Source organism: Siniperca chuatsi, linkage group LG2 (assembly GCF_020085105.1).
Source record: "Siniperca chuatsi isolate FFG_IHB_CAS linkage group LG2, ASM2008510v1, whole genome shotgun sequence".
Taxonomy (NCBI): domain Eukaryota; kingdom Metazoa; phylum Chordata; class Actinopteri; order Centrarchiformes; family Sinipercidae; genus Siniperca; species Siniperca chuatsi.
In genome coordinates this window covers 17,575,980-17,597,736 of record NC_058043.1, presented here as the reverse complement: position 1 = coordinate 17,597,736, position 21,757 = coordinate 17,575,980, and the positions used below count along the sequence as shown (strand labels likewise).

The window sequence follows — 21,757 nt, the reverse complement described above, 5'->3', positions numbered from 1 at the left end:
TCTAATCTTTGTTTTTTTTAATGAAATGCTGGATAGTTTAACCTCTTCAGGCATCTAAAAATGATCCAATCAACACAATCTGAGAGGGGGAAATCACTCTTTGGTGTGACATGACTAGTGACGAGGGGTGGCAAGTAGACAGACTTTATTTTAAGGTTTTGGGGTTGGCAAAAAGGTTGGTAACCACTGAAAAATGCCCATTACAATTTCCCAGAGCCCAAGGTGATGTCTTTAAATAGCTTGGTTTGTCAGCGCAACAGTCTAAAAACTTATATACTTATATATATATATATATATATATATATATATATATATATATATATATATATATATATATATATATATATATATATATATATATTTAATTGATTTTTAAAATGACAAGTGGAGGCTGGAACCAGCAAATGTTTGTCAAAATGACAACTGATTCCTTGACTGTCTACGCACTATTTACAACTCTTTAACTAAGTTAATTATGGATTAATGTGCTTATTATTTTCTAGATTAGTCAATTAATCGTTTGGTCTAGAAATATAGTGAAAAATGCCCATCACAATTTCCTACAGCCAAAGTTGATGAACCCAAAGATATTCAGTTTAATCAAAAAATTCTTTATAGTGAAATTTAAAAACAAATCGGAGTAGTCTTCATCAGTCACAGTAAGAAAAACACTGCAGCTAGAAACACACACACACACACACACACACACACACACACACACACACACACACACAAGACTTATGACAATCAAGGTCAGTTCTACAGGCTTTTACAATCTATCAGTGAAAAGTTGACGGTTATGATTCCAGGTTTTAGACAGAGGAGTATTTCAATTGCCAAGCCTCATGGGAAACAAACACAATATTAGGAACTGTACAGCAAAGCAGTGGCGTTATTACACTTTGACAGCGTTGTGAGAGTAACATTTTACTTACTGTAGACTGAAATCCTTTCTAACCTGATAGAAACTACCGAACAACAATCTACTTTCTACCTTAGCCAAACACAGAAAAACTATTTTCTCTTCATCCATTTAAGTCATATTAGAACTGATACTCTGCTGCAACAGTAGCCAGAAAAAAACACAGCTCTCAGTAAACAGAGGCTCTTAAAGGTTAGGCCATGTATAAGGACAGACATCGCCTTAATTATGTCCTCTGCCAATTCACATTCTTGGATGGAAGCTCGGGCAGAGCTCCAGATATAGACGCAGCGCTGGGAAACTGAGCGCGAGGAGAATCTCCCCTGAAAGGAACCAGACCATCCTTCAAAGAGGTCATTCTCCATGGAAGGATCCTCCGCTCAGGAATGGAGGGTAAGCGGCCCGTTTTGGGCCAAAAAGGAAGAAAAGAGGGATGCTTAGTTGGTAACGAGACAAGGTGCCAGGTCTGAAGTGTGACACTGCTTTCAGCCCAGAGTTCGACCCCCTCTGGGCCTCTGGGTGCCAGGAATGCTCTCAGCTAGGAAGTGGCGCCAGGGAAAAGATTAAACACACACTGGCTGCAGGACTGCCAAGGTTGTGTACAGCATTGTGTGTGTTTGTGTGTATGTGTGCGTGGAGAGGTGGTGATCCATACGTCAATACAAGCAGAGCAGAGGGTGTACATTGAAGCAGTGGAGGTTTAGTCATCACAGAATCACAAAAATGGTCAGGAAAACAGTGAAGCTTCATGACATTAAAATTAAAATTACAGAGTCTGTATTAAAGATGGGATCAATGTTGTCATTTGAAAACCTTGTAATTCACTGATTTTGCTGAGTTTTATGCTTTTAAATCCATTGATTTAAACTTCATCAAAAAGGCAACACCAAATACACAAAAACAAAGCTGTTTTTGTGTTTTCAAGGCTGTGGGTCGATTGTTTCCACCTGCACGTGAAAGCACTCTTTGTTAAACTGAATCTGGCATGTTAACCAAATATTCTGAAGGTTATTGCTCATTTTCTTAATATAAAATCAGGCAGATCAACATAGCCAAGAAATCTTACAAGATATCTCTCATGATAAACTGAGGCATATGCACAAGCTGACTCATTATGATTTACAGAGAAAAGTCTCTCAGAGACACACAAAGGCCATGTCTGACTGTAGGTTCAGGCCTCCACACAGAAAACATAAATTATCAGCTAGGAGGTTGGGGAGGGGAGGTGTACAGCTTTTTATCTCTGAAATATTAATGAAGCCCAGTTTCAAACATCAAGAGAATTAAAAACGACAAATACTCCACTGACACAATGTTATATGAACACAGAGAGTATTTAGGATGGAGTGTTATATAAAGAAACATATTATCAAACCAAGATATATGGATTTCTGTTTTAAGCCTACTAGGGATCTTAGCTGCTGGAATAAACTGCTGAGAGAGAGACAGAGACAGAAAGAACAAATCGGTGAGACTGGCCTAATTAGACCACAAAGTTGCCATCAAATCTCCCAGTTGTATCCCAGAAAATGTCAACAAAGTCATGGTGGATAAAGATCAGAAGGACTGTGTGACCAAATTACTGACAACAGAGACATCACCCACAACAGCATGACAGTAACCCAGACTCTCTCCCTCAGAGCTTCGCCTGTGCTGGTGAAATGACTTATTATTAATTATTTATGCTCTTCTCTCTCCGTTTAAAGATTATATTGGGATTTCTTAGCTTTTTGTCTGTGTATATTGAAGACAGAAAGAGAAAAGAATACAGGAAATAGACAGAGGGGACAACAAGCTAGAAATGCTGTAAGTCTGATGTGAAAACCACGACTATGTGGACACATAAGCTACTGAAGGACACAGCGTCATCTTCAAAGGACTGAAGGTTAGAGGGCTGAACCTGCACCTCCTCTAAAGATAAGAACTGAATACTGCATCAGTGCAGGTTTCTGCTTCCAGCCTCACAGAGAGCGAAACTGATGGTGCTTTAAAGTGGCCCTCATCACCTAAAAGCAGAAAGCTGCATTCAAATGACTGAGAAAGTGGTTGAAAAACAGCAGTAAATTCAAGTTCCATGACAGTTTATGAGTTGTGACATAAACAAGCAATGTACCAGGCTACTGATAAATATACAGTATGTATATAACTTCTTCATCATAATGTGTGTAAAGGACTGTACGAGCCGATGTAGTGATGAATTAAATACCCAGACAAGAAGAACAACAAACGGCGGAGTTTAAGCCAGGCTTCTATTATTTACACCTCGCAGTGCCTGTTTCATTCGACCATTTGGTTTTATGTTAACACACAGACTATTATTCATGTTTTTTAGTGCTGGTTAGCAAATGTTAGCATGCTAACATGAAAAACTATGATGCGTGAAAGTAAACTTTATACCTGCTAAACATAAGCATGTTAGCATGCTGACGTTAGCATGTAGCTCAAAAGCACCGCAGTGCCTAAATACAGTGTTCACAGAGCCGCTAGCATGGCTGCAGACTTGTTGTATAACATTACTAAACTTGAAGAAACCTGCAGACACCTTGTCAAGTGTAACATCTGATATTTAAAATAACATCACATTGAAGTCTGTGAATAAAATGTGAGACATTGGCTCTGTTTACACTTGTGAAAAACAACTTGTGAAAAAAATGCAATCTGTTAATATATGGTCGACATAAAAAGAAAAGCTGTTATAACTACAGACTCCAAACTTTTAACAGCCGTACCCTGTAGGTCTGAGGCAGTCTTTAGGTGGTGAACAAATTGCTAATTTAGTGCAAAACTGCAAAATGAGTTCTTCAAAATCTCCTTCTCCAGGGGGTTAACATACACACATATTCGCATTATATCAACACTGTAGCTGTTATTGACTCAGTGTCTTGCTCAGAGGTACTTCAGCAGGTTAGCTGAAACCTGGCTGCTCCGCCTCCTAATGTGCAGGTTAAACACTGAGCCAATGAAAACACCTTCCAGTTATTGTGAGGAGAGGAAACACATTAAAAACACTATAAAAATACAGTTTATCATCATGACAGTGGAGAGCCGATAAATAATCGCACTCAAGCAGCTCTCTCAAGCAGCCATTCATCACATGTGTGATGGTTGCACGTTAAGAACGCCACAGTCAAACAAAAGCACGTTAATTCTCTGATCCAGAGCGCCCGATACTCCCTCAGAGAGAGCTGTGTGTTTCTCTGCAGAAGTGTGTCATGTTGAGGGCAAGAAGGTAATGAGGTTGAGCAGAGCCTGTCTTAGTTGTTCAGCATCAGTACACTACAGTATGTGCAGCACGCACCAAGTGCTCACTACATCAAAGAGTGCAAAGCCGGGGTCCCATTTCCAAGATCAATAGGGAGATCATAAATTAAAAATCACTTTGGAGGGATAAGGCCTGTGGATGTCTTTGCAGTTCACAGCCTTTACAGCTCCAACCAGCGAGCCGCTCTGCAAACTTACAAGCTTTTAATGAGTCTATGATTTGAAAATGAGCATGCAGAGTGTTGCTTTCTGTTTGCTTGTTTGTTTCAGGATGTAACTGTGAGATCTGGGCTCATATTTATCAAACTTCTATGAATTACACTTAAAAATGCTCTAAAGAGATGACTTAGGGTAAAAAAAAAAAAAATTGGCCTAAAGTGAAGAATAAAACACATTTTTAATCAAAAATCCTACTCCTCCTTACAGTGTCAGACTTTCAAAGTCTCTGGTCTACTATATGTATGATATATAAATACATAAATAGAGGGGAGACAAAATGAAAACTGAATTGGAGCAGGGAGGAAATTATGCTGCTGGTAGACAGGGTACATCAGAGACAACATATAATAACGAGAAATCAGTATGGCAACAACAACTGCAGACAATAATGATATATTGAAAGTGAATGCAAATAAAATGCAGCTTTATTTTTGTTGTTTGCATATCAGAGGAAAGTAAACACACAGATGAACAAAATGAAGACTATGGAGTGGCCTAGTCAAAGTCCTGACCTGAATCCTACTGAGATGCTGTGGCATGACCTTAAAAAGGCAGTTCATGCTCGAAAACCCTCCAATGTGGCTGAATTACAACAATTCTGCAAAGATGAGTGGGCCAAAACTCCTCCACAGCGCTGTAAAAGACTCATTGCAAGTTTGATTGCTTGACAACGCTTGATTGCAGTTGTTGCTGCTAAGGGTGGCCCAACCAGTTATTAGGTTTAGGGGGCAATCACTTTTTCACACAAGGCCATGTAGGTTTGGATTTTGTTTTCCCTTAATAATAACATCCTTCATTTAAAAACTGCATTTTATGTTTACTTGTGTTATCTTTGACTCATATTTACATTTGTTTGATGATCTGAAACATTTAAGTGTGACAAACATGCAAAAAAATAAGAAATCAGGAAGGGGGCAAACACTTTTGCACACCACTGTAGGCTAAAACTACCTTATTCTGAAATACAGTATACATATTGCTTCAGAAAACATTTTATTCATCATGACAAGTGATTTTCACTTGTCACTCATCTCTGTTTATGTACTGCAATCATCTAGAATCTAGTTTTAACCAACTTAAGAAACTTCCTGAGCTCTCTTAAATTTAAGAGCATTTTAAAGACATAAGGCATTTGATACATTTTGTGTTTGTGAGTGGGAGTAAAAGTTGAACTATTTTTACTTTTATTTTTCACTTAAATCCAAAATTTCACTTGTATAGTAGTTTGATGAATGCGGCTTTGAAGTGGGAGAGCAGCTGTCTCTGCCAGGCCTCTGCAGTAGGTATTAACAGTAGAAACCACTGTTAACAAGCAAATACAGTGTGAAACTACTGTCAGAAGTGTCGTATTTGCATATTGTTGACAAACACCACACCACTAAGTCCACACAAGATCACAGAGAGACAACACATCCACACCACACACCAACCTAACAAACCACAGAGCCACGACCTGAGAGTACAGTCCCTCTGGGGCCAACAACAGGACACAGTTTAATTCAATTAGAATTAAATACTCTGCCCTTGGAACAGCCTTGAATCACATACATTAATTACTGCGGCTCTGCTGCTGTGTGTGTGTGTGTGTGTGTGTGTGTGTGAGTGTGTGACCCTGACTAATTTATTACATTTCACTTGTTCCTTCTGAAGCTTTTTGCCCTCCACAGTCAGAGATCAGCAGCTCAGTTGTCGTCACCTTGACATGTTTATGGCCAGTTTGAGACTAAACCTTACAGGTGCTGGGAGTGAAGTGTGAAATCGGACGAGAACAAAACACTTGTTTAAAACTACAGAAGACAACTGGAGCCACAACGGTTCCAACACACACTGTAACTTAAAACAAAAGAAAGGTGTTGCTTGTGTAATATTTGTGAAATACAGACTATTCCCATGGAGGGTCATTGAGTAAAATGCCAAAATATGATAATAAATTGGCTCGCATGCCAAACTAAAGCCAATCAAAGTCTTTTTTTATTTTACGCTCTGTTGGCCTGGGATCTTTGTGATTTCATGGGAATGGACCTCAGGTGGACATACAGGAACAGAAAGCACCCAGCAGGACAACAGGCTTAATCCCCACCTTCATACCAGTCAGCAAGCTGAGGTTCAATTAACACTCCAGGAAAGAAGAAAGAAAGAAAAAATCAGTTCTGGACAGACACTAATGAGGGCTGATGTGGGTTAAAGAGCGAGAGAGCAGAAGTTTATCATGATGATGGAGCTCTGTGGCTCAGTGCTCTGGCAGTGTTTAAAATAGTCTCATATCTGTTAGATCAAGCTTATCAGATGTCTCCTTCATTAAAACTAAGTGCACTCTGTTTGGTGTCGATTTAATTTAAAAGCTGGAATCTCAAGTCCTAGTGATCAAAAGGGACGCTGTTAAATGTGGCTGCGGAGCGGCCCGGTTGAATTAACCAGGGATGAAAGGTGAAACACACTCAACTGCTGCCTGAATCGAGCCTGACGACTGGTTGGGGGGTGGAGGCTATGCATTGCAAAGGGAGGGACAGATTTTTAATCTCACTACCCCTATACCCCCTTCCTGACCCCCCACTAGACAAGCAACGGCCGAAGCTGACACCCCGCCACCACCACGCTCTGCATAAAATACTCTAACGACTCCTGCCAGGCCTCCATCAACCTACAGCGGCTCACTTCACCATCGAGCCATCAGAAATCAAGAAAAGCTCCTCAACAAGAGCCGAGGCTCAACTTCACACTATGCTTGCCCAGGGACACAGCCAGTATTTTAAGTGATGAGTCCAACTTCCCCCCAGCAAAGACCCACTACTAATTTTTGACCAGCCATCAAGCAAACTTGGTAAAGTTTTCTGAAGATTAAAAACCTAAATATATAAAAATTACTCATTTTATTCTTTAAAAAAAAAATCGGAATGTTGTTTCAAAGCCTTGTCTACAGGTATGCAATTCTGGTAGAGAATACTAAGTCCCCAAATCACCAAAACGTATACATTTTTGACCTAAAACATTTTAAAGATATTTAGTCCAATCAGAGTCACACATATCAGAATTTGCCTTATAAATGTCAGCATTATGTAATATGTAGATGTTAACTCCATTTGATGTCACCCAGGAGTTAGAGCTTCTTTAGCTTCAGTAATGTGACGTATTTCTGGGTTAAACACAGTTTTTGTATCAAATGAGATATAACATGAGAATTAGTGAGCTTTAGAGGTGCTAATAGGCGGATTTTGTTACCTTTAGACAGAGCCAGGCTAGCTGCTTCCCCGTTTCCAGTCTCTGTGCTAAGCTAAGTTAACCGACTGATGGCTGTAGCTTCATATTTACCAGAGAGACATAAAAGTGGTATCAATCTTCTCATCTAACTCTCTGCCAGAAAGCAAGAAAGTGTATTTCCCAAAATGTCAAACTATTCCTTTAACAAAGTTTTTGCCAACAGAAATGCAAACACATACCTCCTACTGATATTACTGAGCTAGCTGCTACGAACCACAAGCGGTCAAGTGTGATATTGTATGATGGGCAGGGTTAGCTAGTCACCCAAATCCCATTTGATTGGATGCATTTATGTACACAACCCCGAGTTCAAGATAAGTCATCAAAATTGTTTTAATGTTTTGAAGGAAAAGAGACAGATTTGTATAAAAAACACTGAAAAATGACTTTTTGGACATATATTTAGCATTTAACAGGGACTTAAACTTGAAATTTTTATTTTTTATTTCACTGCGTCTTTAAAATACACAAGAAATATACAGTATCTTCTATTATCCAATCTAATTTAAACACTAATATGATAGGTGAGTACTAAATTGCCTAGCATTAGAAACCAAGGTAGCCTGGAGGGTAGAACATACCATGACGGCTGAGACAACGTTAAAGCTTCTCTAATTACCAAAAACATTCTTGAACAAGAACTTGGGGAATTTTCAGCACACAATGACAGCAGACTGAGGAGGATTTATGGTTGATTTGGGATTAAAGCTCCTCACCTCCACCAGGTTGAGAACTGTATTGTTGGTTCCACAAAATGAAAAACATCTGAATGCCAACAGCTCATGTATAACAGAAAAGCTACTTGCAAATCACACTCTCAAAGGAGGGAATGGACAGCATGCTCAAACTCCTACGCAGCAGATTTGCTGTTATCTGTATCTGAGCAATGCTAAGGTCGTTAACATCAGGCAACACAAATTAGACTGAGCATCACAATGTGCAATTATTACTATTATTATTAATTCTACTGTGTGCAAGTATGTGTATGTGTGTATGTTTGTGTGTGTTCATTTGTTTCAGAAAAGAAAAACATACAGGTTAAATAAATATTCATACATCTCAGACCTTGTTTTTGAAGCAGTACTGTAACTGGCTGTTTTATGATCTGTAGAGCAATTAAGCTTAAGTAGTTCGAAAAAAGAACAAAGATCAGCTGTAATGATACACACAATACCTAATTCCTACAGTGCCTGTGAAGTCAATAATGAAAACTGCTTGTGCAGCTCAATGTCAGCCTAAGGATTTCAATCCAGAGGAGTCAGAGCAAACCCACAATCCCTCTCCTGATTTCTCCATTCAGGAGGAAAGCTGACTATGTTGGAGAGAGGCCATTCGTACTAATTTGCGGACCCTGCCACAGCATCCCCTGATGACAGCTTTCTGCTGTATCTGAAAACCACAAGAAGAGGCCATTCCACAGATTCTTCCTCTATAGAAAGGCAGCTTTAGAGCCACAGAAAAGGATCTCAACTCTTCCAATCAGAACATTTGCATATCAAAGGAAAACTGCTGTCAGCGCAGTAGTAAAGAGACATTAGCATGCAGAGACGTGACCAAGCATGAGGCCGTTATTCAAACGTAGCAATAGCCATTTGATAAATATTGGATCCTGAGCATCTAGCAGCACAACAACAACTGTCATTTATTATGAAGCTTTAAAACAGAGCAGGCAGCAACTCAAAGCCATATTCCAGGTTTGATACCAGTGCTAAAAAACATAAGGGCTATTATATTAATTTATCCTGACAGTTTAATGTCTGTTGTCAGCTGTCACTGGTAAATTATTTTTGGAAAACAGTCTGTTCAGATCAACAAATTTAAAAAAAACTGAAAAAGAGTCCACCTGCTTCTAAGTGCACAGTATAAATAGTCACTCTCATTCACTCTGTGCCACCAAACTGTGAAAGTACAATCATACTACTGCAGTTGCTCATGAGGAAACCATCTGTTTTGTTACCCAAACACCCTCCTGTCAGTGTTAATATAAATTAGACAGTGATGAAGCATCTCAAACTCTTGCACGCTACGGTTCACCACCTCTACCAGTCACACCTCTTACCCTCATGTCTAACAGCCTAATGTTGACAGTTTGCACGGCAGAGTTGAAGCATATGAAACCAGGTCACTGTGAAATCTCTGGTCTGGTTCGATACTAAATGAGCGCAATTTAGCGTAGAGGTAACGGCCTGTTAAATAAACATAATCTGTCACGTTCACAGTGTGAGAAGCATGTACTTGTAGTGATTTCTGTACTCCAGTGGAGGTCTGGGATTAGTTTTACTACAAGAGAAGAAAATACTTTGCCTACTGTACGAGACCAGTAGTCCCCAACCTTTTTTGTCAGACAGCCCCGTCAGATGAACTCAAGTACCCCTTCATCAACACCACCCGCCATACTCCAAATGTATTCAATTTTCAATTCGATTTTAAGCTGGATGATAACACTGTTAATTATATAAAAGTGGATAATGTTAAAAATATTTTTTTCATACAATTGAACTGTCAATGTTTACGTCAGTTTGTTCAAGTTTGCATTCGTACAGCACTTTTTCAGCTGTTTATCCACTACTTTGTTAACTTTTACACCATTTATCCAGTATTTTGTTTGAGCTATTTCACCATTTATACATCACTTTTAGCTATTTAAACCATTGTCCTACTACTTGCTAGCTGTTTGTAATGGTTCAGTTTTCTCTTCTTGCTTTGGTAACTAGTTTTCATGCTCTCAATCACAACACCTAGTGCTTCAGCTGACTCAATTTGTAGATATATTTTTTAAATCAAATCATAATTTTCTATTTTTCAAATTAGTTAGGCCTACTCCACAATTTTCCACGTACCCCCTGTGGCATTAGTACCCCTGGTTGGCAATCACTGTATACGAGAGCTCTATTATATGTGCTCAGTGATTCACTGAAAGGAAGATTTTAAGAAGTGCCAGCATAAGACTGTACAGTAAATAGGATAATTCATGAATGAATAACAGGCCGGTGAAAATGTTGTGAAGACAGCAGCACTGGGGAAAACAAGTGGACACAAGGACGGGGGGGGGGCAGCACCAGACAGAGCAAACTCCCATTGTCTGCTGGGATAGTGAGGACAATGCAGGACAACGCTGAGATATATGCAAGCACCGCAAGGTCTCACCCCAGCGATGCACCAGCCCTAATCCCAAACACAATTTCCCCTCCTAACACATAGATGATGTCACCCCCCCACCCCCACCCTCACCCCACCTCAGCACCTCCGGACCTTCAATGCAACCAAGCGTGGAGGAGCGAGGCCCACAGGAGGATGTTCGGCTGCTGAGAAACAAGCTGGCAGCAAGAAATCGGATACCGTCTGAGCGCATCTGTGTCGCAAATCAAAAAGCTTAAAAGACGACACTATCACATCACCGTGAGCTTTAAACTCTCGAGTGCCTCTGAAGTCTGTCACATGCAAAACTAGATTTTATCCTTCAATGAAAACAGAGTAGATTGAACGTTTATATCTGCAGTCAGGTGTCGGCTGACTTGCTGCGTGTCCTGTAAAAATGCTTACAGAGTGAAAGCAGCCGGCAGGACAGGTCAGTGTGTCCCGGAGCATTACAGGTCCAAAGAAAGCTTTACATGCTTCATTGGAAAGAGGGAGAGGGGGACAGTTGCTCTTTAGAACTTTATGTGCCTCCCCTCCCCCCCATCTTCACTCCACAAAAGGGACCTTACCCCACGTCCCCACCCACAAGGAATTTCTCAGGCATTGCTGGGTTCACCATGACAACTGGGTGCTTAACAAAGCATTTCTCTTAGGCATTCTTCCTTTCACAGGGGAGTGGGGGGGAGACAACAGTCAAAGGAGGGAGAGACAGAGAGAGGGAGGAGGAGGAGGAGGAGGGGGGCTGTACAGGGGTAAAGAGGGAGGGTGGAGGAGCTTGAAATGATGGGAGGGAACAGTGGAGGTTGCAGGGGTGAGAGCTATAGACAGGAGTAGATAGGAGAAAAATGGGGAATGGTGACAGGCAAACAAAAAGAGGGAAAGAGAAACAGGATCAAGGTGATAGGTGATGTTAAAGGGAGAAAAAGAAGAGAAACAGTGCTGCAAACATTCCAAGCAAGCCTGCAAGTGTGACTAACGCTGTCCAGGGAGGGCGAGGGAGGCACGAAGAATGAAAAGAGCGCATTACGGGTGACTCTAGTCGCACAAAACACGGGCGAGCATTTGCAAACTGTGACTTTGAGTCTTATGAATCAACCATAAGGCAAACGGAAATTCATCAACCATAAAGAACACAGAAATCCAAGGTACACTCCGATTGACTGAAATAAATAAATAAATATGACGGTGAGGAGAAAAGCAATCAGAGCAGTCCAGCTGTTGGAGGCCCCACACACACACACACCAGATTTGTGCAGCTTGATGGGCTAGTGTTACAGAAGACAAACCCCTGAGAAAGTCCCCCCACAGACAGTGTAAAGGTTTAATAGATTATAATGAAATTACACAGGCTGTGAATGTCTTGGCTCTTACTTATACAGTATGTGATGGAGCAGAGAGGCTCTGCCATTAAAATTCCAGCCATGTAGCATTATCTTACACAAGGATGGCAAAGGGAAGTGGCAAAGGGGGTCTAAGACAACATATAAACACATTCAACAACACAGAATACTGACATCTATCCTGCATCTGATTGGAAAAAAACGTATCTCATGAGTATCTAACTATTTAACACAAGTTATGGAAAGGACCAAATAAGCTTTGAGAAAAAAAACTTGATACATATAAGCAAATTTCATTGTTTGCTCCAGTTAGTTGGGCTGAATGCCAGCAAGTTTGGCTCAGAGAAGTTGGACAGCGAAGTAGTTTAACCTTGGAGCATCCACAGTCACTTCAGACGCACACTTTAAACTTAAAAAGGTTCTCCCCTCCCAACAGTGACCAGAAAGAGAAAATATCTGCTGTCCACCATGTAATTTGAGCGTCTGTACAAGTGTGTCTGCAGTATGATGTGAGCTGAATCAAACTGCCATCATTAGTTGTGGAGGCGTGTTTGCCTGTTAAATCTCTGCATCGGCGTTTGCAAAGTGAGCATGGGGGTTGATATTGGCTTGGACTCAGAATTTGATTAAAACAAGGACAAAGTGTCCTGATGGTTGTTATAATGCATACATTGTATATTTGCCAAACAGGTGGTCCAAATTTAAGTGTGTCACTCCTACAGAGTCTCTTTATAGTGCAAGGAATGTAAAGGAATTGACAAATCAACAATAATAGTGACAAAACTACAAGAGACACAACAAATTGGCCTCATATTCAAACTACCAAGCATAATAACATGTTAAAAAATGAGGGATAATAAAGAACTAGCTATATGTGCTATAGGAAAATTATCAGGGTTTTAAGAATGAAAGAAAAGCAGGGGGAAAATCTTTGCCATCAAACACAAACACCTAGTTATGCAGGCTCACGCTTGCCTGGGAACAGTAGATCAGCCCCTGAGTATGTCAACACTGGTCTGACAGATCCCAGGATACAGATGCAGCAAATCTAATCCCACAGACGACAACCAGCCTCTCACTCTGCAGTGTGACCACAATAATACAGAAGTGATACATGACGAATTATTATCATCACACATATCAGTTTTGTGCTCAACGTGGCAGAAACGCAAGCTAGAATTCAACAGATCCCTAAAACCTGAAATCAGTTTTAGTACACCACCAAGTGACTCACACACCACCCTAACATGAGTTTATCATTCGCCTTCCTCCCGCACCACACCACTGCGCCATTTTTTCTGCTTTTGTGCTTTACTTTGGGGGGGGGGTATTATTTAAGTATTTATGACAAATTCAACACATAGTTTTTACGCATATTGGGCTCTGAGTGTAATTAACTGTTTATTTTCTTCTATTAATTGTGTGAGCGTTTGTTGAGCTAGGTGGCAAACTGCTGCGTACAGTTGGGAGGATAGATTAAATTGTATTAAATTGAAATTAGTATAAACATTTTAGTCAATTTTACTAAGTCTGTACTGCTTCAAATATGTTTCATCTACACCACTTAACTTTTTTATTTTATTTAAACCTCAGGCAGCATGATGGTTAGCTGTTATCGTTATGGTGTATTTGATATAAGTGTGCGACTGATGAAATACAAAATCTTTTAAATACTGATACACATTGAAAAGCTTTCCAGAAAATTATGAAGGAAAACACCATATTTAAGTGAAATTTGCCAGTTAATATAGACACTCATATCACTGGATATTCCTTCCTTTAGATTAGCCAGGTTATTAATATGTCAGTGGGCCACTGTATAAACACTATCAGGCACAAGCAGTTATATGTTGAAGATGCTGATATGGTATTTTAATGAACATAGGGATTAAGAGATTGTGTATTTATTTATTGATGTAAAGTCATTACAAAATGAGTCATTTAAATACATTAAAATATAGTTACTTTACTTGTGAGATTATGGGATGATAATACTAGTGGAATTTTACATCATATTTTAAACATTTTTAAGACAAAGTGAGGTCCAATTTTATCTGAATAGTTAATATTGTACGTCAGGGAGTTGGGGCAATGCAATGGATTATATTCCTGAATTCAACTTTAAGAAGATCATCATAATCTGTGGATTATTTAAAGGTTACCTTCCCAAAGCTACTGCATAGGAAACACTTTTAACTTGAAGCAGAGTGAAGCTATATTAGAACCGTTACATCCATTTCAGTGTAAGGAGCGCTGCTCAGAAACAATGTTAATCACAGTACAACAACATACAAAAGAGCCCATCAAAAATCGTCCATCATAAGGGGCCTCTTAAACGGCAGCATAAAGAGAAAGATAATGGGAAGACTTGGGAGGTCCCTGGAGGGTGAAGCCTTTGAAAATTGGGGTCAGCGCATCTATTGGAGGAGCTCATCTTCCAACCCCATCTCCTCCTCCAACAGTCTAATGTCTTAATGACTTTCCTGCTCTGTTACAGTACGACTGTATTTTCCAACATGTTCCCAGTTTACACAACCGCAACTTAACCCTCTACCCCTTCCCCCTTCTGTCCCCCTGCCTCCCTCCATCTCCCTCTGTCTCCTGCAGGGGTGCTGACACATAAACCCCAGCAGGTGCGGGACGCGCTGGGGAGACATGGCCTCTAATTGGTCCATGGTGGAGTCACAGCTGTTGCCCCCAACCACAGCCTGGTATGAGCTCTAGCGCCTGCCCCTGAATCGACAGATCACTATTGTTCTCCAGAGAGGCAAAGCTCAGATCCAATCCATTATAACAACTACCCACTCTAACCATATAGTATCTGCTATTCAGTGTCAACTCATCAACAAATAAAAAAACACTTAATGCTGTCAGTGAATCAACACTTCCACTGTCTCATTCAGTCAAATCAAAGAAATGTTCCTCCCAACATTAATCCTCACTGTTCTCGTTAAGTATCTGATTTAATGTTTAGCCTTGATGTCCAATCTCTTAATAACATTGCCTGGTTCTGTTTCCCTCTCTCTTGGGTTGTGCCAAGGTCAAAGAGAAGGCAGATTTACAGCAGATCACACTGCGTCAAATAAGCTCCAACAGAGGGTAACAACAACACACTCACCCACTCTCTGTGTGTGCAATTCAAGTTCAGTCACATTTTTGGAGCAAATAAAACTCTGTAATTGTCAGGCATGCAAAATGAAAGGTGCAGGGAACACAGCCGGTTTAAGACATGGATGTTAGGAAAGACAACACCAGCAATGAGCATGAACAGCAAAGAAGTGCCAGGCGTGTTTTGGATCTACATCACTCTTCTCACCACATAGTGGAAGTCCAAAACAGTGGACCAAACAGTGATTTACATCTCAACCGACTCTTGTTATCTGCTGTCTTTAAATACACAATCAAACCACCATCCTCAGCCTGAAACAGCTGAGAACACTGACAGCTATTACATTTCAGCCTTTCTGTCAAATTAGAACAAGAGAAACAAGCCAGTCAACAACAATACAACACTTAAAGAACATCAATTCTTTACTCTGACTCTAAACAAGCTTTAGAAATAGACCATAATTGAATTAGGTCTTTCATTGTATGTGGTGGTGGTGGGGGGGTATGATGGGCAATTATGGGGCATGATCAGTCTGGCCACTGGAGTGTGGATCCCACAGGATACAGACGTGCTCAGACAAACAACTATTTAAACCTTGACAATAAACGGAGCCAAATCAGGCTTGTGTAAACAAGAAAGCTCCTTAATGAGGGGTCCAAGAAATTACAGAAGCCCCCCCACATTAACCAAATGAAACAATTTACCTCACAGAATGCTTAAATACATCATTTGTGACTTGGTATGCAGGGATTTGGGGGGGTGTGTGTGTGTGTGTGTGTGTGTGTGTGTGGGGGGGCTTACAAATATCCTGCAGTGAATATTAATCCTCCTTCATGAATACTGAAGCCAAGAAATACATACTTAAGTCATCATCACTTCCATTATCCAGTGAAGTGAAGCGAAAATGTAAATGAAGAGACAGGACATGTTAATGGAAATAGAGTAGGAATACACCTCAGTGAGGCTGTTCTCCTCTCTTTCACTCACTGGGTGGAGTGTGCAATTACAGAGAGTTATCTAACAGTCTCACCTGACACTGAGATCCTCATGGAGGCCTCCAGGGGCCGGTTGTTATCCAGGGCCTGGCTCAGCTGGATCTCTCCCGTGCTTTGGTTCAGGAGGACTAAGTTCAGTTCGTTTCCCACCTCGAAGCTGTAGTGGAGCTGATCCGAGACGTCGGGGTCGTGTGCAGGGATGCGCCCAATCACTCCAGTGGGGAAGCTGCTTGATTTGTCTGTCACGTAGTTGTTGAAGATGATCTGGAAGTTTTTGAGCACAGGCATGTTGTCGTTTTTGTCGACAAGTTTGATGTGGACTGTGGCGCGGCTGACCAGAGGGGCGGAGGTTGCCTGGACCACAACAATATACTCAGACCTTGTCTCATAGTCCAGGTCTATTAATGCAGTCAGTTCTCCAGAGAAGATGTCCAGCTGGAACACCTCTGGGATGTTTCCCTCCACTATCTGGTACATAATCTGTGCATTACTGCCTTCATCTGGATCTGTGGCTGATATATGTGCAACCACAAGGCCTATGGGGCTGTTTTCCTCCACCATAATGTCAAACTCATCTTTCTCAAACACAGGGGGGTTGTCATTCACATCTAGGATTGTTACGTGGATGTTTACTGGTGTTTTCAGAGCAGGAACACCTTTATCCACAGCGAAAGCCTGCAGGCTGTAAACAGGCACATTTTCTCTGTCTAATCTGCGCAGTGTGCGAACAATGCCAGAGGTGGATTCAATTATGAAATCTCCATCGCCATCCTCCCCGCCCTGGAAGGTGTAGAAGACACGGCCATTGAGCCCAGAGTCTCTATCAGTGGCAGAAACCTGGACCACGCTGGTGAACACCGGCACATCCTCCATAACAGACCCCACATAGTGGTCTCTCAGGAAGCGGGGGGAGTTGTCGTTGACGTCATTCACCAGTATCTCCAAGTAGGTGGTATCAGACTTCTGTGGGATGCCGTTATCCCGAGCAGTGATGGCTAGCGTATAGGAAACCTGGTCCTCATAGTCCAGTTCCATCTGCGTGGTGACAGCTCCCGTGTCTGCGTCGATGTCAAACTGAGGGATGCTGTCGTCCATAAAGTAGGTGATGCGTGCGTTCTCGCCTGTATCTTCATCTGTGGCACTTATAACCACAACAGTGGTGCCCACAGGCCTGTCCTCATTGATGTTGACGGTGTAATGTGAGCTCTGAAACACAGGCCGGTGTGTGTTGGCGTCGGTGACGTTAACAAACACTTTAGCAGTGTCAAGGCGTGTACCATCACTTGCAGTGACAGTGAGGACGTATTGGCGTTCTAGTTTGTAGTCTAAAGGTAGCGCCAGTGTAATAAGCCCCCCTCCACTCTGACTGGTGATGGAGAATCTGTTGCGGGTGTTTCCGCTGGATATCTGATAAGTCACTACACTGTTGATGTCCTGGTCCACAGCTGACACTGTCACCACGCTGGTCCCCACGGCTGCATCCTCATTCAGTCGCATGTAATACGTCTTCTGAGTGAACTCTGGGTTGTTGTCGTTGACGTCTAGAATAGTCATGCTAATGCTGGCTGAGGAGGACATGACAGGGTAGCCTTGATCGCGGGCCTCCACTCCAAAGTTGTAAAAATCTACACTCTCCCTGTCCAGCCCGGCTGCCACTACAATCCACCCAGTGCTGTTGTTGATGGTGAAGGGGAAGTTTGGCGTGGTTTCAGTGAGGCGATACTCCAGCCTGGAGTTGTCTCCGGAGTCTGCATCCACTGCTTGGATGTGGATGATGGAGTAGCCCAGCGGCACATTCTCCAGCACGGTGGCCTGAAATGGGGTGCTGACAAAAATGGGGGCGTTGTCGTTAACATCCATCACCTGCACCGTAACCAGGCCACTGATGTTGGATAGTGGAGGGCGTCCTCCATCCTGAGCTCTGATTCTTAGAGTGTATTCTTTGTTCGCCTCGTAATCCAGGTGACTCACCAGGTCCATTTTACCTGTCTGAGCATCAATATAAAACTGCCCCCTGGTGTTTCCACTCATGATGCTGAAGTGAACGACAGCGTTGCTCCCTCTGTCCTGATCTGTGGCGGTGACCTGCAGGATCTCTGTGTTAGGGGCCATGTCCTCTGGCACCTGGACCACATAGCGTTTCTCACTGAACTGGGGAGCGTTATCATTGTCATCCTCAACCACAATGTGAACAGTAGCTGTGGCGCTGCGGGGCCCGGGGTCGTGACCTTGGTCATTTGCCTCAACTAACAGCATATAGGCTTCCACCTCCTCTCTGTCTACCAGACCTTTGGTGCGGATTACACCAGACCTCGAATCAATCTCAAACACATCATTGGACCCGTTACTGTTGATGATACGGTAAAGGATGTTACCATTAACTGGTGCGTCCCCATCGGTGGCCCTCACAGTTAACACCTCATAGCCTATTTCCAGATTCTCCCTGATGTTTTCCTTATAATCCTGCTGCTCAAACACAGGGTTGTGATCATTAGTGTCACTGACTGTGATAGTGAGGGTGGCCATGGCTGTGCGTCGAGGCGTGCCGTGGTCGACTGCGGTCACACGGAACACATGGGTGTCTTTTGTCTCACGGTCCAGCACCTCTACTGTGGACACAGCACCGCTGGCCAGGTCCACAGCAAAGAGATTGTTGGAGCGGCTATCAAAGAGAGCCTCTATAAAATACTCCAGCCTGCCAGCCTCCCCCTCATCCACATCCACTGCTTTCAAAACAACAACAGGAGTCCCAGCTGGCTTATTCTCTGCCACAGACACTTGGTACATTGGAGGCTTAAATTGGGGGCTGCTGTTGATGCTTCTCCTCCTCCTGCTCACAATCCCTGAATCAGACTGAGCTGCCTTTTCTAACAGCTTCCCTAGGTGGCCCTGCCTAAAGGGACCCTGCCCCACACGCCAGTGGATGGAGATGGGGCTGACTTTAGCACTTGGTCCATTTCCTGTGAGTACATCACAGAGCAGGTCTAGCTCCAGGAGCGTGTCCTGCCTCCAGCACAGCGTCTCAGACACAAACAAGTCCCCCTCAGAGAAGTAAAAGTCACGGCTGTTGGTGACTTTGCAGCGGATGGGGGCTCCTGGTAGCAGACCCCCCACTGAAAATAAAGCAGAGTCTGCTTGGTGGCACTCTGAGCGGCGGTGGCTGCTAAACAAACTGAGGACCTCCATGTCCCACAGAGGTTTACTTTTACGCTTGTTTGAACAGTTCCTACCGTGAACATGCACGTCGTACTGGCCGGTGAGGAGGTGCCTATAGCCGGAGACCGTGCAGTCAGCCACAGTGTACACGGTGAAGGGGTTGGAGCGCAGCGAGGGGCACTTTATAGAGTCCGAAACAAACACAATGCCCCCCGCCGCGTCAATCTCCAGAAACCGCTCCGTGAATTTAGGAGCGAGTACCTGATCCAAAGTACACCGTGCGCCCAGCTCCGCGCCAGCCACCACTGTCCTTGGCCCCACATCCTCACTGATGTGAACGGCGTAACAATGCGCCAGCGAAACCAGTTTACACCACCAGAAAATCAACAACAAATACCATTTAACGAAGTGCATCGCTTCTCAGTTTGTGTTCAGCCGGGTCTCCGGGTGGGAATTTCTGCAGCTCCTAATTCCTTTAAACTTTCCGCCTGTGAGTTTCCCTTTGTTGCAGGGGAGCCATGCTCTCAGCGGGCGCGCTTCTCTCCGGTCACTCCGGCTGATTTTAAGAGGTAAACCCGCAGTAACCTTGGTCGGAGCGGCTCACACACTCACTCACACACGCCGGCAGCAGCAACAACAGCAGCAGCAGCAGCACCTCCGCTCCGTCCGCGCAACTCCGATTGAATGGTAAAAATGGCTCCTGCTCCCCCTGCGCCTTGAGGATCCTCATTATCATAAACCTGTGTGTGTGTGTGTGTGTGTGTGTGTGTGTGAGAGAGAGAGAGAGTAGAGAGAGAAAGAGGCATCTCTGTTAGGAGTACTTTAAAGGAAACCCTGCCTCTGGAGATAAATGGTAACATCCTAAAAGCTTAATTTATCAACAGAAAACAACAACTTTCATTAGATATAACCTAGTTTACTTGACAACATTGTGTTGTTTTTTTACTTCTCTTAATTCTTGCACTCACACGACCACCAATGATCGTTCAGCTATACAGACAGTGCTATATACATTAGTTTGGTTTTATTAAAGTTTTTGTTTGTCTAAGAGTAAAATACTTCGCATGGCAAACAGAGAGCTCTTGGAGGTTGTGCAGTGGTAGAACCACACTTCAAACCACAAACGGGTTTATTCATTAACTGGCAGACATTCCTCAAGCTTTGGGTTTTGAGTGTTACCCACCAAGAGTGGTGAAGTTGTTCTCTCACTGGCTGCTCAAAAATCTGCCAAAAGAGGACATTTTTAATTTTGTCTAAAATCAAACCAGTTTTAATTAATTTTGCTCACCAGTTGTTTTCGGGTCCAACAGTTGATGTGTCCTTTTTCCTGTAGGTTTTATTAATTCATGGTTTTGTCCATTTCATCCAGATCCTGTTTAAAATAAAATAAAAAGTATAATCTAAGTAGAAATGTACACTTGTGGATCTCAAGAGGCATTCTGGGGGCTCTACCCCCTCAGTTTGGGGTGTTGAGAAGTCAGGAATAAAACAGATACATGCACCAGTGAAATCTTTTGATTAAAAACTGTAAAACAGTTGTGAAACTTGCAGCTCAGCTGATGTGCTGAATGTCACTGACACCTAGTGGACAAACTGCAGTCACACAGTTTGAGAAGAGGCCAGTTTCCACCAGCGCAGACATTATTCATGCTGCTCATTGCCTCTCTACAGTATTTCCATGACGATATCTGCATTTCAAGAAATGCAAATGCATGTTGTGTTGCATGAATGAATGGGGCTTTTCTTCAACCTCTGTTAAAAATAAACCTACTAGACAGTCTTCGCAGTCTACATCTGGTCTTATGTAAAAATAACTGTCAGCATTGAGAAAACAATCTCACCCTGAGGTCCATTTAGTAGCTGTTGGAGCTGTCAATCAAATCACATAGTCTTCATTAGCTGATGGAGTTTGCCTAGTTGTCATGGATAGATGTTGGATTTTTAATTTTTTCTGGACACTTTAAAGTTCATTCTTGACCTTGGAAATCTTTCAAAGTGAAAATTATAGTGATGTGACTAAAATGAAAAGCACAGCAAAGTGGGAGGGAAACTATTATTTCATTCATCATTTAAAGATTATTTTACATGGATAAAATGTATATGTACAATGAAAGTGGGCAATTTTACATTGAATTAGCAGCATTGATCAACTTCTGGTGGTCAGCCAATCAGCACTTTGATATAGACAACAAACAGAGATCCAAAAAAGCCAAAATATCTGTCACTAATTGCAGATGCTTTGGTCAAGAAAATGCTAAATTATATAATATATAAGGCAAAGAGCCTCAAACATCATGACAAAAATGTCAAACTGAAAAGACAAAGAGGACAGTGGTCACAAGTTGAAACCATCTTATAA

The 21,757-nt window shown here is 42.2% G+C and overlaps 1 protein-coding gene across 3 annotated transcripts in view; it reads right to left on the bottom strand.

Moving 5' to 3' along the window:
• The window catches only part of celsr2 (cadherin, EGF LAG seven-pass G-type receptor 2), a 67,556-nt gene extending 47,448 nt beyond the window's left edge, over positions 1–20,108 (bottom strand). For all 3 annotated transcript variants that reach the window (XM_044213727.1, XM_044213738.1, XM_044213746.1), the window contains exon 1: positions 16,278–20,108. In XM_044213727.1, the coding sequence (XP_044069662.1) occupies positions 16,278–19,812 (3,535 nt within the window). In that variant the 5' untranslated portion in view covers positions 19,813–20,108. The remainder of the gene's footprint in view (positions 1–16,277) is intronic.
• Between the last annotated feature and the right edge of the window lie 1,649 nt (positions 20,109–21,757).